This window comes from Excalfactoria chinensis, chromosome 1 (genome assembly GCF_039878825.1).
Source record: "Excalfactoria chinensis isolate bCotChi1 chromosome 1, bCotChi1.hap2, whole genome shotgun sequence".
Lineage (NCBI taxonomy): Eukaryota > Metazoa > Chordata > Aves > Galliformes > Phasianidae > Excalfactoria > Excalfactoria chinensis.
The window spans coordinates 19,363,045-19,387,247 of NC_092825.1; the positions used below are offsets into that span (position 1 = coordinate 19,363,045).

Consider the following 24,203-nt stretch of genomic DNA (forward strand, 5'->3'; position numbering starts at 1 on the left):
GTGCAGAAGGGACAAAGGAGCCAGTCTACGTGCCTCTTGTTTATTCAGCCTGTGTTGTACTGTAACATGGTACTCAGAGGAAGGAAGTCTGGATATTCTACATTGTGATTTTCTCCCAAATCTGTTGAGAAACAACTGGAAAAGTAAACCTTTGAGGCCAAAATTATCCTTCGTGATAAGCTGTCCCTATTCTGTCCTCCTCCAGGAGGAGCTGAAAACACTTTTGATGTGTGAAGTTTTGTTACTGCTATTTCACTTATAAATAAAACCTCTAAATTTAATGGAAGTGCTAAGTACTTAATAGACAAGAACAAGGCAAGTCCTTCATCCTTGAGTGCTTACCACCTAGCAAAGGAATAAAAGATGGAACATAGGAGCATGGCAGAGCGAAAGTGGTGCCTGTAAGAAATGATGTGCTCTTCAAACTGCGCTGGATCACTTGGTGTGACCTCTTGCAGAACACACTGTTACTAAGGGTGGACTAAGGGTTGCTGGGACTAATTTCAGTGATAATGTTAAGCCATGGACACTTTAAGTCCATTGATTTCCCATACAGATTTTATATGTGGGGTATGCATGAAGAATAGACAAGAGCATGAAAAACAAAACACATCACACACACACACGCAAACAAACAAACAAACAAACAAAACAAAACAAACAAAACAAAAAAACAAAACAAACAAAACAAACAAACAAAAAAAAAAAAAAAACAAAAAAAAAAACAACCAATACATTTATTTTGTTAATGCTCTACTGTGGAGAAATTTGGAACTTCCAAAGGAAGACTGCACTGTGTGCGTCTGCTTTATACTACATAAAATATCTTGGAATTTTTAAATCAGGAGAACTAAAGTGTAGCCAGGACTTCTTTTTCCATTATCATTCAGAAAGCAACATATACTCATTTTTGTCTTAGAAATGAAAACAAAACTCCTTTGTGAATTTTCACATTCATAAAGTAAAAAAAAGTGTGAAATACCAATATTCTTGGAAGAGGTGGCATTGCATTTCCTATTCACTGATGTTTTTTTTCTGGCACTTTTTGTTCTGACAAAACTGATGCAGGGAGATTTCAGTCTTTTTCTTCACTATACCAGAAACTTATTTGAAACTCTTGTACCCTTATTGTGTAATTAAATGGTTGAGAACTAGCGGTACTTATATTTGCATATGATTAACTTTTAAAGCGCTGTGTACAGGGTTTTTTTGCTTTTAAAGCAGCCATGAGTCAATAAATATCCTTATAGATGTCAATTTGGTCAGCAGTAAAGAGGTAAATAGAAACTAATGACACTCATCAAGCCAGTGGCATGAATGATTTATTGGACACAATCATTTAACACTTTCATAAAGTCAATACATGGGGAAGAAACAGGTTTCTTATTATGGTAAACTGCATTTGGACTGTCAGCATGTAGTGATTTATGACAAATGTGTGGCCAGGATTAGGATATTATAAATGGGAGTAAATAGAAGGCTCATTAATTTTTTATACCCGCAGGTAGAAGACATGCAGTGGGCTAATAGAGAGCACACTCATCCGGCATCTGTCTGCAGCCTACCCTGTAAAGCTGGGGAAAGAAAGAAAACCGTGAAGGGGGTACCCTGCTGCTGGCACTGTGAACGCTGCGAAGGGTACCACTACCAGGTGGATGAATTCAATTGTGAACTTTGTCCCATCAATAAGAGACCGAACGCCAACCGTACAGATTGTCAGCTTATCCCCATAATCAAACTGGAGTGGCATTCCCCGTGGGCCATTGTGCCTGTCTTCATAGCTATCCTTGGTATAATTGCCACCACCTTTGTCATCGTGACATTTGTCCGGTACAACGATACTCCGATCGTCAGGGCCTCTGGACGGGAGCTCAGTTATGTGCTCTTGACTGGGATTTTTCTCTGTTATTCCATTACTTTTTTAATGATTGCCACTCCTGATACAGTGATCTGCTCATTTCGGAGGATCTTCCTAGGACTTGGCATGTGTTTCAGCTATGCTGCCTTGCTTACCAAAACAAATAGAATTCACAGAATATTTGAACAGGGTAAAAAATCAGTCACAGCTCCCAAATTTATTAGTCCAGCTTCCCAGCTGGTGATCACTTTCAGTCTCATATCCTTGCAGCTTATTGGAGTCTTCATCTGGTTTGCTATTGATCCACCACACACCATAGTCGATTATGGAGAGCAGAGGACTCTTGAACCAGAAAATGCCAGGGGAGTTCTCAAATGTGACATTTCAGATCTGTCTCTCATTTGTTCCCTTGGATACAGTATTCTCTTGATGGTCACATGTACTGTTTATGCTATTAAAACAAGAGGGGTTCCAGAGACCTTCAATGAAGCAAAACCTATTGGATTTACTATGTACACAACCTGCATAATTTGGTTAGCTTTTATTCCAATCTTTTTTGGTACGGCCCAATCAGCAGAAAAGGTAAGTGATGACTTTGCAAATCAAATACCATACTCTCTTTATTTTTTGTCTTGCATTACTGGTAAAACTGCAACATTTTCACTCAGATTTAGCAATTCTGAGTGCTAATTATGAACAGAATCTCAGAATTCACAGAAAATAAAATATGTGATTCAGATGGTAGGTTTCCTGCATTTCAACACAAGGTGTTGAATGTGACTGTGGGTAATGTTTGCATTTTCTTGCTATATCCTTGCGCTAAATTATTGTTTCTGTTAATGCTCATTACTGCCCTTTCCTAATGCTCCAGCCTGTTACATGAAGCACTATAAGTCTTTATAATCCACAGATCTGATAGCAGTGGTTATGTTTCAAAAGTCCAAGAATATCAACATACATTTGTCAAAAATAATGAAGAAGAATGCTGGGACAGAATGAAAACAATTACTATTCCCTCTGATTGACACATATAATTTAAATAAGATAGGAGGAGTGAATGAAGCATATGTGAAATCACCTAAGGCACTTATTACTGTCTCAGAGGGAAAACTTTATCCTGATGTTTTAATGAGAAGTTCAACATTGCGCGTGTGGTTGTGTGTTACTCCTTTTTTAGTTGGCACAGTTCTTTCCTGGTATCAGTAATAGTGAGACCATACAAATCATATCATTTAACTCTTCCTTTCTCTATTCTAATGGGAAGACAGGGATAAATATCTGCTGTGTGAGTTTGTAGTCAGCTGATAGTGATGAAGAGAATAAGTTAAGTTAGGCAGGAAAGAACAATAATAGCAACATCAATCTTCTGCAAACTTCTGCAAAAAAAACCCTGCAAATCTGTAAGAATTGGAAAAATCATAAGAAAATAAAGTCATTACTCCTTTATATAAATTCTTTTTCCTTCTCTTTTACCAGGTGACTTTTATGTTTTTATGTACATATATTGAACTTAATTAATTTGGTTGGAGAAGTTAGCTTGTATCCACTTTTAGTAGCTCAAGACTTTAACATGTTCCCAGTTAATGTGACACTCTTGCTTGTAAAATAAAGAAATAGACTCACACACACACACACACATATATATATATATATATAAAGGCTGTTAATTTACATGGATAAATTGTATGGTGAAAAGTTTGTGATGGAAAAAAAAAAAAAATCCACACTAAATATTGAAGTAAGCAGGCTTACTGAATTGGATAAGGCTTGATTTCCACAGCTGTTTTTATTAAATCAGAATAATTGAGTAATGATGTATAACAGACACACTAAAGATTAAAAAAAAGACTGATATAAGAAAACATATTCAGGTGTGTTGCATTTAAATTCTGAATTTCTGTTTGTGTACTCAGGGTTAAGTCAGAATAAGATTTTGTAGCACATTTGTTTTAACAGCTTGGACGAGTAAGTTTTATGGTAAGTACCAATAACAATACAAATGTATTTCTGAGTATTGAAGCACAGAAAATATTACTTGGCTGGAAACTAGGCAGTGAGGTCTGATTTACACCACTGTTTCATCTTAGCTCGTAGAAAGGGATGATTTGGTTTTGACATCTATAGATGGGATTAATAAAACCTCTTTTGCATTTGTCATATGAAACCTAAGACTAAATACATGTTATTCTAAATCACACAGCTTCTACACTAAATTTCATTTCTTAGTTGCCTTCTTTAAAGATGATTTCTTATTCTTCGGATAACAACTTTCCAGAGAAGAAAAGCAAATTAATATGCTAATACAGTAGTTTTGTAATTCAAATAATTCTTTTCACAATATTTCTACTTTTGGCTGCAAATAAAAACATATTTCCACACAGAGTATTACAGACATCATCATAATAGCTCGTGCATTCATACAATTAATTGTTTATTTGAAGAGGAAAAAAAGTAATGACTTTTAGTGAACACATACATATATTGTCTGAATATACTTCAGCTTGAAAGGGACCTTAAATATCTGAAGCTCCATCCCCCTTGCCATGGGCAGATTGCCACTGACTGGATCAGCCTGCCTAGGGTGCCATCCAACCTGGTCTTGAGTGCCTCCAGGGATGGGGCATCCACATCTTCTCTGGGCATCCTTTGCCAGTGCCTTACTGCCCAATGAGTAAAGAATTTCCTTCTAACATCCAAATTAAATTTCTCCTCTTTTAGTTTAAAACTGTTATCTTGTCACCATGTATCCATGTAGAAAGTCAGTCTCCCTCCTGTTTTTAAACCCTGCTTAATTACTGGAAGGCTGTGTTGATGTCTCACCAGAGCCTTCTCTTCTCCAGGCTGAACAAGCCCATCTCCCTCAGCCTTTCTTCATAGGAGAGTTGCTTCAGGAGCTCTCTGTTATATTTCTGGAGTTCTCTGGACTCACTCCAACAGCTCTACGTCTTTCTCCTGCTGGGACCCAAGCAAGGCCTGGATGGAGGTTTCTCAGTATTATACAGACACTAGAGAAGCATTTTTAAACCAAACTAATACATTATTGAACATCTTGAGATCTCTTATATTGTTATTCATGAAGGCCTTTTCCAGTCTAAATGATTCAAAATTTTATGATCTTTTTTGAAGAATGAAGAAATTAAATAAAAAAGCAGACATTTATTTAATGCTTAGACACTTTCCATTGATTCTAAAATATGTTTTTAATGGGTTGAATTTGTTTAGAGAGAATGAGCAAGCAATAAGTTGAGGAACTTCAAGTACTCTTCAAAGCAATGGTTCCTTTTTTGAAATGTTGACTGTAATAACATTTAATACAGCATTTGTTACAAGCCAGGTGTATTTCAGAATAGCATTTAATTGTGCTTTTGAGTTTAAATGTACCTCTTTTGGAAGAGAGTAGGAAAAATTTCTTCAAAATGTTTTAGAGCACTTCTTTTTTCTTAAATATTAGTAGAACTTTCAACAGTAGGCAAAATCATTATGCGTATTTGGAAAATGAATTCATATTAATAAACTATGCTATGAACACAGAGTAAGTAGAATGCTTAGAGCATCATTTTTATTTCACTATCAGGATATTTACACTGATAAATGAAAATAACTAGACGGTAAACACATGTGTCTGGATCCAAAATTCATAAATAATTATGGAAAGGTCATCTTTATTTTTAGTAGTTATTGAATCATTTCCCCCAAATATAACGTTGCTCAAAGACTCTGGATAGAATGTACATGATTCTAAACCAAACTATGATTGTTGATAATCTGTCAGACAACAGACATGCATTTTGAGGAACGTGTAAATAAACATAAGTATTTTTCTACAGACAGTCTGCTGTATCTTGCAACCATACTCATTCTATAATTCTGTGGTCTTGCTCATGTTTTGGTTGTATAACATGGGCTGGGGAAAATATCAATGATGGTTAGTATATCTGAATTAAATACCTGCATATGCATGGTGTGACATATCCATAAGGGAAAACATGCTAAAAAGTTGGTATAACTTGAAAAGACTGAGTAAGAACATTGATTTGTAGTCTTGATACTGGTAACGGTTTTAGTAGCACTTTCAACACATACCATTTCTATACAAAATTTATGTAAATTTACATAAGTTTAAAACTAGTACAAAATTGAGAAAAAGACTAAATAATATTCAATGAAAGATTAAAAAAAAACAACAAACAAATCCGAAGTAGCCATCACACCCCAAGCTTGGTGGCTTTTATGGATCTCCATGTTCATTGTTTGTCCTTGCTCTCAAGTAGAAGAACAAAAAAAAAAAGCAATGTGATTAAGCATGACATTTTAGGTTATTTCTGTAGATGTTCTACTGAGAACTGTATGGGCATTGACTTTATCTCCTTTTATGTCCTGTGTAATTTTTTTTTTTTATTCGTCATTTTGTATTTTCATGATTAGACCATTTTGACTGCTGCTGTTGTTAAAAAAAGAATCCACAATCCATAGTTAAATTATTTCAGTGCATCACTGAACTAAATGAAAAAATAAATAAATAAACCCTTAAAAACCCTAAGTCATAAAGCACTATTTTCCTAACACTTGCATAAAAGTTAGTGAGGTACACTAACAGAAATGTTCTGTGAGAAACATGCTGACAATATAAGCTTTCAACTGCATCTATAAGCAGTAAGACGCTTAATTATTGGAATTGTCTGGAACAGAGTTGTCTAAAATATCACGACTGGAATGCCTCAAAAAAAAAAAAAAAAAAAAAAGAGTGAAATTAGCTGAGTGTTTAAAACAAATGTTTGATGAACTTCTGGGTAAGATGAAGTTACAGCAGCAGACTACACAAAAAACAAAAAACAAAAAACAAACAAACAAACAAAAACAAACAGTGAGGATAGATGTCTGTCTTAAGGACATTTATATTTGATAAACAAAACTTTTTATTTTCCTTCTTCCAGTACTGACAGGTAGATTAATCATGTTCATTCAGAAATAATACAGACATCATTTGTTATATTAACCTGGAAATATTCTGTATTAAATGAGAAGATGAATGTTTTTTTCACATATTGCAAAGTAAAACAGGTTGTACTCTACTAAGAAAAGAAGACCATAGAACATGCTGAAAGATTTCCTCCTTCCATTCCCCATGGAAGCAATAGTAAGGTGTAATCTAATAAGGCACATGAATTTTACCACATTTATGAGTTTTTCTGACAACTTTGATCTTTCTTTTCATAACTGCAGCAAAGATAAAGCTGGTGGTAATATAAGGTAGCTGTCTTACCATAAATCATTATCCAGATAATCTTACTATTTCATCTGTTTTTATTCCAGATTTCTTGATCAAGTGGCTCTTCTTTGTATATATATATTATGTATATAATATTAATTGCATTAAAAGGAGCTGGACACTCTGCTAAAATCACCTTAATATTGACTTGTAATCAACAGCTGTAGTTTTCAGAAGGAAAATATTTAGTTCTCAAGTCCTTAGTGGGAAGGAGATGTGATTCCATCAGCCCACAGATGTGTTCCATCAGATACATTCTTTAGCATGCAAACAAACAAGCCAACCCAAAACAAAGCCCTGCTAATAAGAATTCAGGTAGAAATGCGTTGCTTCCCCCACATTTCAACAAAAACATCTTTCTTTTTTTATTTCTTTTTTTTATTTCTTTTTTTTTTATTTCTTTTTTTTTTTTTTAATTTTTATTTTTTTTCCCTTGCATTATGAATTCCTTGCTAAATGTAATCCTGTGTCTGTAAGAAAACAAAACATCTTAATGATGCTTCAGGCTGCGTTAATGAAGCAGACTGAACTGAGTCTTTTCTTCACTGCAAGGCATTCTCTTTTAATGCCAATCACATTCAGAGATCTATCTCTGCAGGTAGTGTACATTACAAGAAAAGAATCAAGAAGGGCAACTTATCATGTTAGTATTTTATGAATATTATTTGGCTTAGTATTTGATTAAACCAGAATCTTAAGTAGCTCTTCAGAGGGATATTTAGAATGGTTTTTACTTTTTAATTTTATGGAATCCAAAATTAGAAAACAGCTGAAAAAATACTTCCCATGTTCCTTAGGTTATCATTTTTCAAACCAATCTGTGTACTCCTTTTTGGTTTTTGTTTTTTTGTTTTTTTTTTTCACTATCATTAGACTGTAGGAGAACTTGAAGGCTGGTTACAATACTATAAATACTTGAATTTTTGCATGTTTTGGAAGCACTAAACTGTTGGACAGTAACCTCCCTCACTGTCACTGGAAATTGTATGTTTAGAAGGAGGGAGCTTTCCATAATGTTTTTCTCATTTCAATTTGTTGTTTTTTCTTTCTTTCCTTCTTTCTTTCTTTCTTTCTTTTTTTTTTTTTTTTTCAAACAAATCTCATTTTTTCAAAAGTATCTCTTGAACTTTATTGTTTCTAAACTTGATAATTTACTTAGGATTTTTCTAGCCCTCATCAGGAATGAGAACTTAATTGTTCTGCTGTTGAAACAATGTTGGAAACAATATGTAAGTGAGAATACAACTGAGTTGTTCTTTGCTATCCATTCCTCCTCTGCTCCCATCCCCAGTGGGACAGAAGTGCCTCACACCTTGCAGATCCTCAAGGCAGCATGTTTCTCTCCAGCTGGTGAACTTATTCATTGTCATTGACATTACTGGGTCAGTTCTTTGGCTTAATAAATTGCAGTTAAAGCAGTTCTATAAACCTGTTCCTTGCATCCAGACTTCCACAAGTTGGTATGAAAGAAAGAAGGAGTGTTTTTACTTCTCTCATGTGGGTGGATAAACTGCAAAATGTACCTCCAGTGAGACACCAGTTAAATTTATAGATTCTCTTTCATTTCACAAGTCACTTTGTAGGATTCCATTCCACAAGCTTTTTTTTTTCTTTGGAAAATCTGTACAGTATCTTTTAGAACAGAAAGTAAAAACTGTAAAAAGTAATAGAGAAAAGAGGTGGACTGACACATTCTGAATACTGTGAACATTTAGAAAACTTTTTTCAGTTTCAGATTTTTCTTTTGAGTTGAACTTGAATTTGCGAAGCAAAGGAGTTTTGAAGTGGATTAACTTCACAGCTTTTATACTGATCGCTCTTTAGGTGAAAATGTTCAGAATTAACTGTTAACTGTAACATCTGACTTGGCTCTTTAAAACAAAGCAAAACAAAACAAAACAAAACCTTAAATCATAACATTTCTAAGCAGCATTTCTGACAAATAATGACTTTCTTAGAAATTGAGTTATACTATACTAATAATAATTAATTATCAGAAAGTGTTGATATAGTCAGCGAAGTTGACTTCTTGTGCAAAAATATATCCTGAGCAATATTAATCTAAATATTATATATTGCACAGACACAGTTGCCTCCCTTTCAGAACTTACATGTTGAAGGTTCCAGTTCACATGCAACAAATAATATTTATGTGGGAGTACAGTTCTAAGAGGGAACTAGCTTGGTGTTATTTTCAACACATAAAAAATATTTGGATGACCATTTGCAAATTTCCTATTTGTATCCATGTTGGTAACATACTGTGTCTTACATAACATAATCACGTAGAGACTGGTGATGATACCTTGAGCACATTAGTGCATTAAAAAATTGTATTTCTAACTGCAGGTTTCTAGACAATAACCTATTTTTAGCATATCTATTTTTTATATGATAACATTTTAAATGTATAAAATGATTACAGTTCACCAATCTTCTTTTCTTTTGTATTAGTTCAGAGGTACAACACAACATACACTGTATGTATAGAGAATTCTACCAGGGGTCAGTGCTGGGAGCAATACTTTTTAATAACTTTATTGAAGTCAGTGACAGTGGGGACAAGTGCACCCTCAGCAATTTTGCCGATGACACCAATCTGTGGGATACAGTTGACAAATCTGAGGGTTGGGATGCCATTCAGAGAGACTGAGACAGACTTGAGCAGTGGGACCAGGAAAACCTCACAAATCCGAATGCAAGATCTTGCACCTGCATCAGGGCAAGCCCCATTACCAGTACAAGCTGGGGGATGAAAGGATTGAGCACAGCCCTCCAGAGAAAGACTTGGGGGTGTTGCTGGATGGCAAGGTGGACATGACCCATGCACCCTCGCAGCCCAGAAAGCCAAACATATCCTGGGCTGAATCAAAAGAAGTGTGGCCAACAAGTGAGGGGGGTAATTCCATCCCTCTAATCTGTGCTGGTGAGACCTCACCTGGAGTACTGAGTCCAGATGTGGAGTCCTAGTTGTGGGACAGACATGAATCTGCTGGAACACATCCAGAGGAGGGCCACAAAAATGACCCAAGGGATGGAACACTTCTCCTATGAGGACAGGCTGAGAGAGCAGGGGTTGTTCAGCCTGAAGAAGAGAAGGCTCCAAGGTGACCTGATAGTGTCTTTTCAGTTTCTAAAGGGGAGCTACAGTAAAGAAGGGAGCAGACTCTTTAACAGGATCTGTTGTGATAGAACAAAGGGAAAATAGTTTTAACCTTAAGGAGAGTAGAATAACATTAGACATAAGGAAAATGTCTTTTCAGAGAGGGTGCTGAGGCACTCTGATTGCTCAGTGATGTGGTTGATGCCACATCCCCGGAGACTTTCAGGATGGGGTGGAGTCAGGCCCTTGGTGACCTGATCTAGCTGTGAGTGTCCCTTTTCATTGCAGGGGAACTGGACTACATGACCTTTAAACATCCCTTCGAAACCTAAGGATTCTATGATGCTATGAATTGCTACATACTTTCCTTATTGCATGTTTTATATGTAAACCTATGAAGTATAGGTTTATTATTGTGAATAAGTAGCTTTAAAGTAAATTGCAGAGTCATGCACAAAAAGTAAATGAAGATTTTAGCTTTTTATGTGGGGCAGTTAGATATGTCCCATAGATTTGCTACTGTGCTCCAAAAGTGAACAGTTAAAGGAAAAATAAGCAAAGCTCCATGTTATTCCAAGGTATTTTGGTGTGAAATGCATATGCAAAGGTTTGTGGAAGCCCCCCTGGATTCCTTGTTAGGTACTGCAGAGAAAAGCATCTTTGGCTCTCCCCGCGCCTAATATGTAGGTGTGCCTTTCTACCTTACTTTATATGAAAGCTAGGTAGAAGATTACTTTCAGGCTGTGCTTCCCACTCAAGAAAACCTTGTGGACAATTGAATATAACTACATGAAAATATTCTAGCCTCTGTATAGTTTTTTTGTTATTCAGCATGAGTTTGAGACATTGTTTTATTTGGTGAATGATGAACTTGGTACATGGTTAGTCTATGTGTAATTTAACAAACTCAATTTTATTGTTATATGATATGCCTACAGCCTTTAAGTTGTAATTTCATTTCTCTACTTAATTCAATATTATTTAAGCCACTTATTTAATAAAGTAAGCGTTTTTCAGTTGCTTAGTGGGAGACTCATGAATGTTCCAGAAGGTTGTATACACTCTTTTCTCCTGCATGGCTGCATGTCAGTTCTAATATCAGTAAGGTACAAGTGTACCTGACTGCATACAGTGAAGACATATACACCTGTCACAAAATGGAAAACATTGGTGTTTTGTATGTGTGACATGTTTTGCCTCTGGCCCAGTGAAGAATGGTAGCTTCAGGGTCTTTGGGAGAGGAGGACATAGGAAGTGAGCTGACAAAAGAATTACAGTGGTTTGTGGTCTTCATCATACCCTATTTGGGGAATATCAGAGAGTTGGTGTATGAAGATGGAGTGCGTGCTAGAAAATTTTGAATATATTTTTTGGATACTTGCTGGCTTGTGTGATAAGTTCCTCATTGTAAATGAGAAACAGAAACAACTTTTTGGAGCACAGGTAACTAAATAACACCTCCATCTTTATCCACTTTAGATAATATTCCAAAATTAAGCATGGCAATTTCTCAAATACTATAGAAGTCTTACAGTGATGATTTGGGAAAGAAAGAAAACCAACATATGACTGAAATACCATATTTCCAAGTTCATCTCATTACAGTGTTGGTCTTTTCCCTCTGGTTTGTTTACTGCCAAAAACTGTACTGCTGACAAATGTAGTTAAAGGGAAATTCTTCCACATGTCCTGGATATTCATTTCATAGTAAAAAAGATATTAGTCTTTGGGATTCAGATGTGTTTCATCTACAGGTCTAACTGTGAGATGGGATCCTCTATGCAATTATTATGCATATGACAGCATCCAATTCACTGTTTGACATAAAAAGAAAAGGCAGGTATTACATCTTAAAATTTAATCATGTTCTCAACAACTTCATGATGTGACGATCAAGCAATGAAATTGGTGTCCCCCAGACTGTATTGAATAGGACCACGGACAGTTCCCTTGATCATTACAAGCAGGTTTCTTTTGACGGAATGCAGACCTCCATTTGCAACAAAAATGCATTCAGGGGATACATATAAAATGTTGTATCATGAGGCCTTATTGAGAAAATGTATTTAGGCAAATGCAGCTCTTGCCTCTTTTTTAAAATTCTGTGCAGTTCTTTATTCTGCATTCAAAGTGATGGGATATGTAACAGTTTTTATACTGAGCTGCCTAGAATGGAACTTATCCTTTCAGAGGCGTATGTATGTTCCAACAAACTCATTCAGATGCCCATTTCAAGTTGAAATATATTCTTAAATTTAGACCAGAACATGCTAATGATGTGTTATTGACAGATGAGTCCTTCATGAGTATCTTCAATACTGTTCTGTGGCCTAAAAGAATCACATTCCTTTCAGCTATCATTCAAGCAATGATGTAACTTGCACTTTATATTTTCTCAGATGAGAGAACTGGTTTCTTTTGGACAAGGCAAAAATGCTGATAATATAAAAAGTATAGAAATCTTCTTTAGTCTTATCACAATAAAGATTTTAATCTGATGAGTTTTAGTATATATATTTATATATATGTATACATTTCAAATAAGAATGATATAATAAATCCATGAAGAAAAAAATATACCTATGGATACAAGAAAATAAAGAAATAAATAATTACGACTACCTTTTCTATCCAATAAAAACAAGATCCAGACAACAAATTTAATTCAGTATAAGCCCATTTTAATTGGTGAAAATTTTCTTTATACAATAAGATTAAAATGTAATGTAGGGAACAATAAATGTTAAATATGGAAAAACTGGGAACTAGAAACTGTTTGTTGGAAGTCTGATTTAACATGGACTAGTGAGCTTTATGCTTGCTCTTAAAAAGCCAAACCAACCCCTTTATGGGTATTATGGGAACACATCATTAATTAGATCATTAACTCTGAATACATATGTGAATGTGTGTCTATAAGTATTCCATTTTACACAACTGTAATCTCTTTCTTGCATGGAGAAAGAATAATTAGCTTAAATGACCAACTAAAAACACTAATTCCAATAAATATATACCACCCTCTGCAAAACAAAGATTTTAATTCATCTTTTTTTTTTTTTTTTTTTTTTTTTTTTTTTTTTTTTTAAATTTTTTATTTTCATTTGCAGGGACTTAATGCATAAAATGACAACTGAGAAAACCATATTAGCTAAACTTGGAGGGTCAAAATTTAACATTTGGAAACATATGGATAGGATTAAAATGATGTTATCAGAATCACCAATAGAACTGATGTCATCACATAACAGTTTGGTTTTATAGAGAAAGTGTCCTTCTCTGTACTGCAGTATAACAAAAATAGCAGAACTATGAAGGGAAGGAAAGGACAGGATTTTATTGTTCCTTTTTTAACTCCTCTGAACTCATGCTGAGTATAAGCAAATATTCACAGGTACTGTGCATGCCATTCACAAAGGTACTGCACAGTATTTCATAGTTAAAAAGCAGGAAGGTCAGAAGGAGATTAGAAGACAAGCAGGAAGCTGCTTAAAAGAGAGCATTTGATATAAAAATATTTTGAGTAAACTCTTCGAAAGGACAGATAATACCAGGACAAGGGGAAATGGATCAAAGAGGGTAGATTTAGACTGGATGTTAGGGGGAAGTTCTTTACTAGGAGAGTGGTGAGGTCCTGGAACAGGCTGCCCAGGGAGGTTGTGGGTGCCCCAGCCTTGGAGGTGTTCAAAGGCAGGTTGGATGGGGCCCTGGGCAACCTGATCTAGTAATTGTGGAAGTTTGGTGGCCTTGCCAGGCAGGGGGGTTGGAACTTCATGATCCTTGAGGTCCCTTCCAACCCAGCTCATTCTGTGATTCTGTGTGATATCGAATACAGAAAAAGTCTTGTACATCTGAAGCTGAGAGACACATGACATGAAAATGTCCTTTCTACTAAGCTAGCACATGTAATTGAGGGAGGTATAGAAGAAGAACTCACAGCAGGCAAAGCATCTATCTTCTAATCTAGTAATCAAAAAGACAGAGGCAAACCAATGTGGCATGATACAGAAATCAGTCCCAAAGCTCCAAACTATTTTTCAAATAGTCTCTGTAAGGCAATTGTTTGCACCATATGTTTTCCTGAAAAGCTTATCTAATAAAATGTTACTTTAGCAGAAGCACTACACATACAATGTGGTACGGTACACTTGAAATTAGCACCCTCCAGAACTCATCACCTTCTATCTCAATGAGCCATCTCAATGCATAAAATTTTATTAATCTAAAAAGATCACATATCTCCATTAAAGCTTGCAGATTCCCAAGTTAGAATATTCTCTGCTTTTCCCTCAGCACTATTTACCTTGTCAGTGGGGTTTCTAATTTCCATTTCTAAACAGTAATGTCATCACCTTTGTCCTTTCCAACCTTCATTATTTGTTACTGTTTATATTGGTTCATCTTTTCTTAACTTATAATTTGTCCAAGATCATAGAATCATAGAATCACAGAATGGCCTGGATTGAAAAGGACCATAATGATCATCTAGTTTCAACCCCCCCACCATGTACAGGGCTGCCAACCACTAGACCAGGGTGCTCAGAGCCACATCCAGCCTGGCCTTGAATGTCTCCAGGGATGGGGCATCCATGATGAGAAGATAGGAGAGTCATTCCAGACAATGCCATTTCTTTCCACGATTTCCAAATTCTTAGTTCTTTCTTTCAATACTGAGATCCCACATTTATCCTAGTGTCTTTTCCTTCTCTCTCTCATTGACAATGAGGCTGATGTTTTGTTGGTGAAGTTTGTGCTTTCACCCCTAAGCTTAGCACAATATTCTTCTGATTTGTCTATTTAAAATGCTTTCTTTCTTTCCATTTGAATACACCAAGAACTCTGAAATCTGTCCAAGTTTTAGTTTCTTTTTGTGTCTTCAGGTAATGATACAATTCAGTTCAAATGAATGGGAGTTTTGCCATTGATGTCAAGAAACATATCACTGCCACAGATTGTGTTAACTTGCCCTTGAATCCTTTTATGCATTCCTTTTATTTTCTAAACTGTTGGAAGCTTTTTTAAAGTGGTATACGTAATTTTGAATTTTGTTCATCTATTAAGAAAAAATAAAATTTTGGAATTTATCTTTGTTTACCTAACATACAAGTTCATAGGCTCAAGTTCATAGGCTCAAGTATGACTTAGTGTTGCCTTGAGCTCATTTTTTTGTGTACTTTTAATAAACAGTCTCATAAGTCTTTGCATTCCTTCCCAGAGGAATCTGAGAAAGGAAAAAGTAGCATAAAAATGTACTGTAGACAGGCTTGATTTTATAAACATTCAAACCAGGAAAGATACAAAAAATATAATGTCTTCATACAATATCATGCATTGTTTCACTGATACAGCAGAACTTTGTAAACATGAAGGAGGTTTTTCATGTAGGAAATATAAATACGTTGTGCGCATCCTTCTGTGTCCTTGGTAGGGATTTAAGAAGCAGATCTCACTGACTGTTTGCTTTTTTGGCCTTTCTCTTTGCTTTCTTTTAGATATGCGAAGTACTTGGGCAGGTTTCATGCTAGACACTAGGCTAGAGGGAAGCAATGTATGCTGGCACTGCTCCAGCTGCACTTGCTGTAAGAAGATGGTTCAGAGCCAGATATTCTAGTAACACAGCAAGGTGTTTTTGCATTCTGCTATATCCATTTTCTCATAAGATGACCGGACTATATGAGAAAATGGCAAAACTGCACTTGAACAGGTCTCTTCTGTATGACAGGCTCGTGAGGTTTCTATATCTCTGCTGAAAAAAAGTTCTTATGTTTCAAAACAGTAACAGTAAGCCAAGTGATCTGGATACATTCGTTTTTTTATATATTATTGGAAAAAGATAATACAAAGAGGTTTTTTAGTGCTGTTATTTTCAGCTGATGGAATGTACTAGTACATTGCAAAACACTGACTTTAAGGCTATTAATTAATTTCTTACTCCTATGTATGAGTGAAATAATAGTTTTGTGAAACAACGCTAGATTTTTTATCTGCAGAATGAGAATTATTAAGTGTGATTTTAATTGTGACATATGAATACTAGCATAACCTCTTTGGACATTTTTGCCCGTGGATGAGCACACATCTTTCTCTTAATGTTATGGAAGTCGTGCATGCATACTGACAGGAGACTCGACCCCTATGGTTGCAAAATGAAACTATGGGCACCTCTCCAATACATGTAATGCCTCAGAGTCAATGCCAAGACCTATTTTTGCTGCAGTTAGTGCTACCATGCTGTTTAAAATGACAGAGCATAGGCAAAGAACTTAGATCTAACCTGTCAGGTTAGTCATCAGTGATGCGTTTCACTGCACCACTGTGCTTCTTTTCCCTGAGATTTTTTTTTAGCTTGTCATCTCTGGTAAACAATACTCTCTTCCTCCTACAAAGCCATCTACTTGGGTGAAGGAAATTTCACAGAGGGCCCACATTCTGTGTTTTATTGACTTCTTATTGTAATCACTTTTTCAATTTATTCACTATTCATCTCACTTGTTTATTTAAGCATGGTCTATTTCACTTATGTTGAAGAATCACACTCTCATTCCTTAGAGATTTAAATGTACATGTTTTCTTACTCAAGTGATGACTGCATTTTGTTCATGACAGAATTAAATTGTGTGAGCAATTTCATGGTTATAAAAAGAGAGAGAAGAAGTAAAGAAATTCCTCTGTTGCTTCCTAAAAGTTTAAAGTACCCACGTTTGACAAAGAACATGAAAGGAACGGCTTGTCATTTTCAGATGAGTCTTGTCCTATTTCTTCACTTGCACAAATCATCCACTGTTGTAGTCTATTAACCACCAACTTGCCTGAAATTTCATAGATCATATCTGTTTACCTCAGATAATTAAACATCTATCTATCTCCTAAGTGGTGTAAACACTGTACAGATCCAGAGCAAATATTTTAGCAAACAATGATTTGGTCATATTTAGGGAGCAGTTCTGCAGGCTAACAATACTGGAGAAAAGGTTAAGAAAAGGGTATGGAGCTGCTGGCTTGGGAAAGGTAGAAATTCAAAATTTCAATGTGTCTAAGACACAGCAGTAAATCCAGACACATAGTACTTATGCTCCTAATCCAGACAGTTTTGAACCTAGTAGATCCAGTACATCCTAAGACCAGCCCCTTAATAATGTATTTATTATGTAAAGAATGTTTTGGTTCATTGCAGACTTCTTGCCGTGTACTTGTTACACAGATGAAATTATCCTTCAGGATTATGGACAATTTTGAAAAGTAACAAAGCATTGAGTCATTGTTTGAGAAAGTTTATAGAGGCAGCAAATTTCTGTTTTCACTGCATCATACAATCATTTGCTAAACATCTCAGCAGTGTCAGTTTTTCAACTTTTCCCAGCAATGAACATCAATGATATAGATTCTACACTTTTATATAGAGTGTTACTGTGGTAGACTATTTCTTTCTCAGAGGAAGTAGAATTCTTTGTAGATGAAAGAATTTGCATAGAAGATTATTTTCATTTTCTTACTTCTTGATTATCAGAAGACAAATGACTTGATATGGCTACCAGAAGACATGATAATACCTTTGAGTGTCTCTGATATTCTATATTACTTTATTATGATAAGAAAAACTTAATTAGTTTCTCCCACACACAGTTTCTATCAGACTTATTTTTACACATCTGTCCTTTTAAAATTCTGTTTTTTATAGCAGATCCTTTAACAGTCGGTAACTGATAGTCTGTAACTCTGAATTATTATATGACTTATTAGTATTGACAAGAAAGGAAAAGGAAAAGATTGTGAAAATGGTGTACAGAATGCGTTGGCAGAAATATGAGTCAGCTTTGGAAGTGCACTGGCAGGATGTTGGCAGAAGACTCTGTTGGCAGAAGAGGAACTTGGAGGTAAACTCCTAGTTTTGCTATTCAAAAAACATTCAAAAAAATCTTGACTGATGAGGAATCACTGAGTTTTTGAAGAATGAAAATGAGCATATTTTTAACACCCAAAATGACACTGGTTGAGAACTCCCACAGAGTTATATTTGTAGGAAAAGGGAAACTTGAAAGTGCTGTTAACTTGAAAGATGTTCACTGAAGAGACAGTTATGATTTTAAAGTAAACTGAAATTCATAACTGAGACTTTAAAAAGTGTTGTGTTAACATAGTATGGTTATTATAACTGTTAATTTCAAGTACATTGGTGGAGTTGTATTTATTTTGCAATGGATGGTGAAACTGGAGAGATTCCCTTGCGTCACTCCTCATGATGGCAACACTATCCCCCTTTCAGCTGGGAATACTAAGGACAATATGGGAAAAATAGAAAAGAAGAAGGGTCATGTCATTGCTTGTGCTTAGGTGGAAGATGGCCATCAGATAGCCTGGTGAAAGCAGTTCAGACATAGTCATTCAACATTTAAGGAAACAACTTTAAATGCAGCATCAGAAATAATGCTTAGGGTAGGGTTGTGAAGCGGGCAGTCAAATGCTGACAAGTGAGATTACAACAGAGTTTGATAACACTAAAGAAAATGTCCTTCAGGGCTCTAGGGTCCACATGTTGCAAACATTCACAGATGAAATGTTTGTTAAAAAAATCTTTTAATTTGCTGACATTTGTGCATAGAGTAATCCTCACGTGAGGGAATTAAATCTCTCAAAGTTGGTTTATCACTGTCCACGTACTTGTAATGGCATTTTCAAATTGACTGTAGGATTTGTTTGTTTGTTCGTTTTTTGCTGTGCTTTTCTCTTCAGCAAATTCATGTACTTTCCCATTTTTCAACTATTTACAAAACATATACTATATTTCGTTACATATGACTGTCCTATATTACCTTGCAAGAATAACATACAAATCTCCAGAATTCCTATGTTGAGATCTCCTATAACAATTAGTTGAAGGTATAGTTGTTCAGTCAGCCACCTTGTCTCAGATGACTCTGTTGTCTCCAGTTAGTCTATTGTTTTATCAACAACACTGAACTGCCTGAGAAATGATGACTAAGTATGCTGCATAAGCACAGAAACATATGCATATGCATCAACCTACACCAAAATTATTTGCACAGGACTAACCAGAATTTCACCTTCATTTTAACTTCTTGATTCTTAGAGAATTCTTGACACTCACTAGTTCTTTTTTAAATTTCAGGCTTAGCCTCTTCTGTGAAATGCATGTGAATAAAGCATTGAAAGTAAAAATGGAGCAGAGCGCAGCAGATAGCATTTACGTAACACACATTGTTTTGAAATCCTCAAATACATTTTCCTGCCCTGCTGAGCCAAGATGAAGAAGCACATATGGTGAGGAAAGCCATTTGCAGTTGGGAGACCTCTGCATTCCCACTGCACAGGGAGGAACAATTTAGCCTCATTCCTTGCTCTCTTTTGCACAAATCACATGCAAGAGACAGAACTTGAATGTTTTTATAAGTGAGAAGATGCATTCTTCATGTCTCATGTGACTAAATGTTTCTTGTTAAGGTCTAGAGCTGAGCAAACAGTGTAATAATATATTCACGATTCTATTTATGCAACATGTAGTCCAGGAAGGGGCTTCTCCCTGTTTTCTTACATTGTTCTAACGCACTTACTTCTACAAAAGCTTGGCTTGGAGTTTATATATCCAGAGTGAATGGGTTTTCAGCATGTCTTTGGCATTTTTAATATTTTTGATTTTGGAAAATGACGTTACTGAAAGTTATCTGTATTTATCAAGCAAAAAATATACAATACAATGTCAACTGAGAAATAACAAGGATCATGCATATAGGAGCAACATAAAAATTACAAGTGAAGTTTGTATACTTCCTCGTAAAGAGGAACAGTTTAATATAAAAGATCATCATTTGAGGGAAAATGCCCCATGGAAAACTTCAGAGACCTCAAATGTGCTTTGGACATATCAAGGAGTGAAAGCCAGGGGCCAGGCATCTGTGTGAATAGCAACAATAGAGGAAAATTGCTAATGGTGACAGAAATAGCAACTAATTACTAAGAAAATGGAAAGACAAAAAGGTCTGCAAAATTTGCTAAACATTGTGTCTTATTTAGATCTCACTCTCCCATTTGCTTGTGGAAGGGAGGAACACAGCAAACATAAACTCCACCGTTCACATTTGCAGCCAAAGATAAACCTCATGCAAACAGCAAAAAACGTTAGTGGAGTAGATATAGGAGCTATAAGGAAGGACAGGAAATTATTTTTAAAGTCCTAAGCGTTCCTATGTTTACTGTCTCTTACTATAACCTTCATTCTGAAGCATTATTAGCCTTCACCTGAATAGACTCAGGGCATTAATAATTATTTCATTCAGTGCTCCTGCTGGCAAAAATTAGGTCATCCAGTCAGGGAAAGTAGTGAAGCCAGGGTACTATGCCAGTGATGTAGGCAACCTGTCAGATAATAAAAATCTAAAAACTGCTTTCAGAGTTACAGGCAAAAGAGATTACAAGGTAGGACACAGGGAAATGAAGTGATATGAGTTAAGGGTTTATTCTAGCAGGCTCAGCAGAGAGGCAATGGTTTAGGGCAACTTTTGACTGTTAGAGGATTTGAGTAGCCAGTAGAGGTTCAAGGTCAGGCTGGAGTGACCTCTGAGCACCCTGATCTTGCTTTATATGTCCCTGTTCATTGCAGAGCAGTTGGAATATATGATCTTTAAAGGTCCTTTCTAACAAATAATTCTGTGATTCTAAATAACAGGATTTGCATTTTCATATTTATTTTATCATGTACCACATAATATTTTGCCTCTTAGTGAAGCTCAGTAGATGTAGCATGATGGTTTTATTAGCTGTTTTACACCAATAGTATATTTTATTTAAAATTGTCATGGGCCATCTGTTACTTCCATCCAAAATATTTCTTCTTAGTATTATAACCTGTCACAAACACAATTTACACAAACCACTACTGCATGCAAACAACAGTGTGCTAAATTTGACTTGACAGTTCCTACTCCAGGCTAGATTATTTATACAGTTATAAAGCTAAATAATGAATAAAATAACATCTTATTGCATCATGTTTATTCTTTGTTTACTGTTAGTGCTGATTTGCAAAGCATGAAAAAAATACCCTCTTTCAGGAAAATGAAAATTGTAGATGTCTTCATTAGAGGCCAGACTTGCTAACCACTGATTAAACAACAATAATTTTAGTTCTCCAGGTTTACATGAATGACAGGAGGAAATGCAATAAAATCTGTCTTGCTTACAAAGGGATTAGTGAGGTTCTGACAAACAGAGTGAAGTACAGACAGTAAGCGCAGCTGTAAATCAAAAGCCCTTAGATCAACCCATGTCATCTTAATTCTACCACAAAGTTAAAAAATTAAAAAAAAAAAAAAGAAAAAAGAAAAAAAGGAAAAAAAGAAAACTTTGGCAACCAGTTTCAGTTTCAGCCAACTTATAGATAGAAGTGATAGTACTCTCAATCACATGGAAACAACAGAGAAGGGAGCAACAAGTCACAGTGTCAACTAAGACATATTAGATATTTGAGAACAGCTTGATTGCAAGAGAAATCCTGTGATTATTTCAACAAGTGACAGATTTCAGACAGAGACTGCAACTTCTTGGGCTTAAGCCAACAGTTAGGGGTAACTTATTTCCAATTCATTTGTTACAAACAGAATTCTGTGAGCCCCAGTATCCCTTTTCTAATCCTCATCTGCTGTTTAATAAATACTTTACAGATGAATGTCATTATCGGATGCCATGATCATTAATATAAATAGTCTTGTGCTGCGTCTACAAAGATTTGCCAATAAACCTAGGACAGAAAACTATAAAAACAAACAAACAAAAAAACCTAAACAAAACAAAAAAGCCCCATACCACACACACACACACACTGAAACTGACTGACATATTTACACTGGCAATACCTCAGTGTGTGGGTATGCCAACTGAGGAAAGCTAATGTTAGTTCTGCATCTGTCATTCAGTGAGGTGATGTAACTGTGCTGGCAGGAGAGCGTCTCTTCTTGGCATGCATCAAGAGGCTTTGACAGTGTGGCCCCAGCAGATTGGCTAGTGACAGAGGCTCTTTATTTTAAACAAGTACTAAATTTTGCATTAAGGAAAAAAAAAAAAAAAAAAAAAAAAAAAAAAAAAAAAAAAAAAAAAAAAAAGATGATCTGGCAAGATAGAGTTGGAATAGCACAACAAAGCAGTTAAGGGAACCGGTGACGTTGCCTCTTTTGCTGCACACAGTATTCCAGCACATTGATTCAGGTCCTCTGAAAGGAGAAGAAATAGCTCTTTTCATCAATTTAAAAGTTCTCAGAGTGTTGGGCCCTTTATTTAGAGGCACTGGAACCATAGCTAACAAATCTAGTGATGTTTTTTAATTTATTCTTTATATTGACAGAAAATCATTTTTTAATAATGTAACTGTGCAGCCATATTCCTTTTAGCATGTGACTGTTCTCTGTCATTTAGTTATAGCATTACAGGTATTAATTACATCTTGAAAGTAGGTGAAACAGTGTATTATTTTTTTTTCTTTTTTCTTTTTAAAAGAAGGGGAAGGAAAGCTGCCTTTAGTCCTTTCACTTAATTGAGTTAGTTTTTCCCCAGAGATGGAATGTCCTATTTAATCATTACAGCAGATGTGCAATGACAAACTGAATATATGGGAACGTAAACCAAAGGGATTTTCTGTTTAAAACATTGGCAGCATATTAAAAATATGCAATCTGTTGAATTCTTGGTTGGCTTTGAGTATTATAAACCCAGTACTGAAGAGGCTTTACTTTATATTAATAATTAACATTTAAAAAATGCCTCAAGGGGTAGAACCTCTTAATTTTTATAATGTAGTCAATTAAATTATTGTATAAAAAATTACAGATTATTAATTGAGCTGACCTGAATCCCAGGTTTCACCATATTTTATCATTTTACTTTGAATACTAATTTGATATTGATATTGTTATTATTTAGGCTATTTAAATGTCCATAACATAAACATTAGAGCATGTTAAAATAAATTAAAATATAGTACCTGCCTCAGTCTCTATTTAGTTCAGAAAGGCAGGACAAGGGAGGTCAAGAAGTTAAGTATATATGACACAGAGGGAAGAAGAAACACTTCTCAGTTATTACTGCAGCTAGGTCAGTAACACTACTTAATTATACTACTGTAATTCAAGACTTGAGTAGATGAAGACATCCCTAACTAGATAAAGGCCTGAACAACGTGATCTAACCTCAAGGCTGACCTTGCTTTGAGGAGGTTGGACTAGAGACCTAATGTTCTTTTTGACCTGAACCAACACTACTTATAAATTAAGAAATATATTTTTAAAATAACTGGTGTGGAATTTAGTATGTTTGTGTGGATTTTCTGTTTGAGAAAAAGTCAGACAATGGTAAGTCTTGAACCTCTTTTTGTCTGAGAATGTTCACACAATGGATAAGCTGCTTCCCTCTCAGCAGCAATGCAGAGGCTCTCTCGCAGAACAAAGCGGATCAAAGAGCACTGCATCTGTTTAAATGTTGGGAAGCAATTTTACATCAACTGTTCATAGATTAGACCAGCTCACCATCAGGTTTATAGTTCAAGTCTGAACAGTAGGAAAGTGAGAGTAGATATGCCTCACATTATTCTTGTTTCTAGGACTATTCTATCCTTGTAGACATTATCTTTCCGAGCTGACAACAAATCTCTCCTTCTCTTGTGTCAGATGATAACAATGAAGTATCTCATGGTTCTAAAGAAAAGTGCACTGTCTTATCTTCTCTTTATGTTATCAAAGCAAGAATAGGTAGGCACCTATTGATCCCCATGTGCCAGGTCTACCTGGTGTGATTAATTGCATTTGGGCAGTGATGTAAATTTTGGGGTCACTCATAGTTCAGCTGGATACTATCAACCAAAGCACCCTATCAACTAAAGAGTAAGATCTGAATCAGTTGCAAATCCAGATTGGTGCTTTTTCTGCAGTGCAGTGTAGACACATCTAGGCTTTCACACACAAGTTGCCACT

General features: G+C 35.5%; 1 protein-coding gene across 6 annotated transcripts in view; it reads left to right on the forward strand.

The window, feature by feature from the left end:
• GRM8 (glutamate metabotropic receptor 8) overlaps positions 1-24,203 on the forward strand; it is a 317,260-nt gene that overhangs the window by 277,219 nt on the left and 15,838 nt on the right. For 4 of the 6 annotated variants that reach the window (XM_072332477.1, XM_072332459.1, XM_072332450.1 and 1 more), the window contains exon 9: positions 1,505-2,440. The exons of the other annotated variants lie outside the window; for them this stretch is intronic. In XM_072332477.1, the coding sequence (XP_072188578.1) occupies positions 1,505-2,440 (936 nt within the window). The remainder of the gene's footprint in view (positions 1-1,504; positions 2,441-24,203) is intronic. 6 annotated transcript variants of the gene reach the window in all.